The following is a 4,273-nucleotide window of genomic DNA, read 5'->3' as shown; positions in this document are numbered from 1 at the left end:
AGATTCCACGACCGCGTCGTGTGCCGCTTTAATCCGACAAAACTATTCCTAATTGAAATATAATTAGTCAGATCAATAAAATCAAGCGTCAAATTAACCTGTCACTTTCTGTAAAACATGTGTGACTATTGAGACCAAGACACATTTTTTAAAAACATTTCTCTCACATTGGCTCCCCCATGTGTGAATCTTTTTCTTTTTTGAGGACAAATTCCTCTAAACTTGCAACTCTGCATCTGTTGCACAATCCAAACTGCCACGTATTATTTGAGGCTTTGAGCCACAGTGAGGCTGGAAAAAACAAAACAGCTCGAATTTGATGCTGAATCAAGAACTTATTGTCATGGCGAAATCCTTTGAAAGTACGCGAAACTTAACTGGTGGCGAGTACAAGCAAAAGTTATATTTCGTGCCCTGTGCTGATAACGAACCGAAAGTGGGTCACGAAATCTCGGAACCTGCGACTTTTCGTTTTTTACTCAACGAATAAACTCTAGAAAAATTCATTGAAGCTGCTGAAGTTGAAATCGCCAAAATGTTGGACGTTTTAAAAGACATCGACAAGCAATCGAAAATCACTCAAATCGAAGCCTACCGAAGCAGCATGGGGAAAATGACAGATGCTTTCAAAGCTTATCACGTTTTCATCGTCTTCAAATCGACAAGTGAAACAGCAGACGATGGAATCCACTGGTGGTCCCTGGAAAAGAACACGGAATACATCGTCTTGCAACGATGCCGCAACAAAGAAAACGTCAAGGAAAAGTTTAAAGGCGAAGAACGAAATCAAGTGAAACTCATCAAAGAAGATTTGAAAGGAAAAGGTACGATTAAAGATCTTTTTGCAATTCTTTGGTCCCATCAAATCATTGAAAAAAAGTACAACATCTTGAACTCAAACTGCCAGTCTTTCGTCACTTTCGTCAGCAAACAAATTACCGAAATAGGATACAAATACAAGGGGAATTTCAAGTATTCTCCTCCTCGTGAAAGTGGCCGGGACAAACAAATGTTGGATTTAATCAACGTCATAAGAGGTTATTCTGATTGGTCCCCTTTATTCCATCTAATTAAAATGGGAAATACCGATCTTGTTGATAAAACAGTAGCGAGTGGTAAGTAGGCCTATGACATCAACGCCTTCTACAAAGGACAAACTCCACTCCACTCTGCGATTATGTTATCGAAAACCAAAATGGTTCAACATCTTCTACAACCTCCAATGAATGGGGATCCCACAAAACGTGACGCATCCGGGAAGAGCGCCCTTCTATTGGCTGCCAGCATGTTCGCAATGAAAGAAGAGATAATCGATTTGCTACTGGAACATGACAAAGTCAACGTTGACGATGTGGACGAAAATGGACAAACGGCCCTCCATTTGGCCGCTCGTGTATCTAACGTCATCGCTGTTCAAAAACTATTAGAAAAAAGAGCCGATCCCAATATTTTCGACAAAGAAGGTACGTCTCCTCTTCATGTGGCAGCATTGCACGGAAGGGAAGCAGAGATCTTCGATTTGCTCCTAGCACATGACCAAAGTCAATCTTGACGTTGCAGACGAAAACGGACAAACGGCTCTCCATTTGGCCGCTGGAGTATCCAACGTCGTCACTGTTCGAAAATTAATAGAAAGCGGAGCCAATCCCAATATTTTCAACAAATGGGGAGCGTCTCCTCTTCATTTGGCAGCACTGCAAAGAGATGATAATAACGAGATCGTCGATTTACTTTTAGCTCATCGCAAAATCAAGGTTGACCATGCAGATGAAAACGGAGACACGGCTCTTCATTTGGCCGTGTCTGTCTCCAACGCCATCTCTGTTGCAAAATTATTAGAAAACGGAGCCAATCCCAACATTTTCGACAAACAAGGTACGTCTCCTCTTCATGTGGCATCACAGAAAAGAGACGGCAATCCTATCATTGATCTACTCCTAGAAGCTAAAAAAGTCAAAGGCATGGGCGATGTCAACGATCAAAATGAACAAGGAGTGACTGCACTTCATTACGCCGCCGCCTTTTCCAATGAAATCACGGCCGAGCATTTGATCAATAAGGGCGCAGATGTCAATTGTCGAGACAATGTTAGTGATAAGCCTACTCCACTTCACTTTGCTGCACTTGGTGCTGAGGACATAAAAATCATCGACTTGTTATTGCAGAACATTAACGAAGGAGATATTCAACAGTATAGAAACGATGAAAGACTTTTCTTGTTCGCTAGGCATAACTTGCACGGACTAGGCAATACAATTCTTGATCGATTGGTGGAAAAGAACATCAAACCTCCGTGTACCGAAACTGACGATTGTATTACTGGAGAATCTGACGAGGCAACAGGCGTTAATAATCACCGTTTCGTAGACAAAGGCGCCGATCCTTCAATTGACTTGACGGGATTCGATGGACTTGATTTCTTAATAGCGCGAGTTAAGAAATCACTGGAAATCGATGAAATTCTGAAAGGTGGAAATTTCGATATCAACGGCCGCGATCAAGATGAGGAAACTCCACTTTTTGTTGCAGTACGCGCCAACAACGTGAATGCTGTTAGGCGTTTGCTGAAAAGAGGAGCCGATCCCACCATACGCAACACCAAAGGCGAAACTCCATTTCATGTGGCAGTTGTCAACCATACAGATTGCGATATTCTTAATTTACTTCTGGCAAACGAAAAAGTTGACATCAATGAAACTGAACATGGATGGACTGCCCTCCATCTGGCAATTTACAATTCCAACGTGACTGCCGCTCGCTTCCTGTTATCGAATGGAGCCGATCCCAACTTCGCTAATACAGGTGGATGGACTCCACTTCATTTGGCGGCCATATATGCAAAAGACATGGACATTGTCAAATTACTCGTCAATCACAAAGACGTGGATGTCAACCGCTTGGACAACGAAGGACGAACTGCGCTACATAACGTAATAATTAACAAGCACGGACTAGGCGAAGCAATTGCCAACCTTTTGAAAGAGAAATGCGCCGTGAAAAGAGAAAACTTACTGCCCAAAGGAAACAATGAATCCTTAAAAAAACTCATGCGGACTTTCGGCAATCAAAAGGCCGACGAAATTGAAAACTTGTTAAGCGACAATACAAAGACAATGGAGGAAAAAATCTCTAAATTTTCGGAGGAATATTTGATTTCAATAATTATAGATTCGGACGTAGAAACACTTTGTCGCCTATTGAAAAATGGAGCAGACATCAGCGCATGCTGTGGAGAAATGGGAGAGAATGCGGTTCAATTGGCATCATTTCATGCAGAGACGACGGATGTCATCGACATCATTCTTGAAACGGAAAAATTCGACATCAACGGGGTTGACAACGATGGAGACACTCCTCTCCATTATGCAATCATGGGATATAATTCTGCAAAAAATGCCCCTCACCTGATTCAATTGGGAGCCGATCCCAACATTGCCAATAAAACCAAAGTCACTCCACTGCATTTAGCGACCAAAAATGCAAAGACAACGGATGTCATCGACGCCATTCTAGAAACTGGACAATGCAACATCAACGGAGTCGACGACGATGGAAGGACGCCACTCCGTTACGCAATTGAGAGACCCGACCCTGTTAATACAATCAATGCTCGTCGTCTGATAAAAATGGGAGCCGACCCAGGCATCGCTGACAAGAACGGAGTCACCCCTCTTCACATGGCGGCGAGAAATGCAGAGTCAATGGACCTCATCGAGCTAGGGGAGAGGGGGGCTAGTTGGCAGGGTCACTTTTTGTGAATTTATTTGAATTATTTGACCACACGTTTTGCAAATTGAATGAATGAATCAGATTCAGATTTCAATTCTCTATGAATTGATCGAATTTGTTTACAATGTTCATTTACACGAAATTGTGAAATTGAGAAAAACTGCAAAAAAAAAAAAGTCTGCCAACTTGCCCCACCTACGGGGTAAGTTGGCAAGTGACGATTCTCCATTGCTCCAAAATTTCTAGGTCAAATTTTGAAAACTTGCAACTCAGCATCTCGTGAGAAATCTGTATGCCAACATGCCCCACCAAATTTCTGCCAACTAACCCCACAGGGTGCTTTTCGAACAAATAAATTGATAACTAAATAACTTTTTAATGTAGAAATGTGGGGTTTCTTTTAAAAATAAGACAAACATTAATTCTTTTTTGCTTGGGTTTTCTGACACTCTTAGAGTTTTATACTATGAGAAAAATGAAAAGTGCTGAGAGGCCCAAAAAAAACTTTTTGCCGTTTTTTTTTTCTTTTTGCTATAACTCCTGT

The 4,273-nt window shown here is 41.8% G+C and overlaps 1 protein-coding gene across 1 annotated transcript; it reads left to right on the top strand.

The window, feature by feature from the left end:
• Positions 1-1,484: 1,484 nt before the first annotated feature.
• On the top strand, positions 1,485-4,056 carry LOC124321145 (ankyrin-1-like). Its single transcript, XM_046784057.1, has 2 exons — positions 1,485-3,731; positions 4,003-4,056. The coding sequence occupies exons 1-2, from the start codon at positions 1,533-1,535 to the stop codon at positions 4,054-4,056; spliced, it is 2,253 nt and encodes a 750-aa protein (XP_046640013.1). The 5' UTR covers positions 1,485-1,532.
• The last annotated feature ends 217 nt before the right edge of the window (positions 4,057-4,273 follow it).

The sequence above is a fragment of the Daphnia pulicaria genome, chromosome 1, assembly GCF_021234035.1.
Source record: "Daphnia pulicaria isolate SC F1-1A chromosome 1, SC_F0-13Bv2, whole genome shotgun sequence".
Classification (NCBI taxonomy): Eukaryota; Metazoa; Arthropoda; class Branchiopoda; order Diplostraca; family Daphniidae; genus Daphnia; species Daphnia pulicaria.
This window is presented reverse-complemented; position numbering and strand designations above follow the sequence as displayed.

Coding starts and splice junctions, on each gene's coding strand:
- LOC124321145 (XM_046784057.1), top strand. CDS start 1,533: ATGACCAAAGTCAATCTTGACGTTGCAGACGAAAACGGACAAACGGCT. Junction 3,732..4,002: donor TCGAGCTAGGGGAGAGGGGG/GCTAGTTGGCAG, acceptor CTTGCAACTCAG/CATCTCGTGAGAAATCTGTA.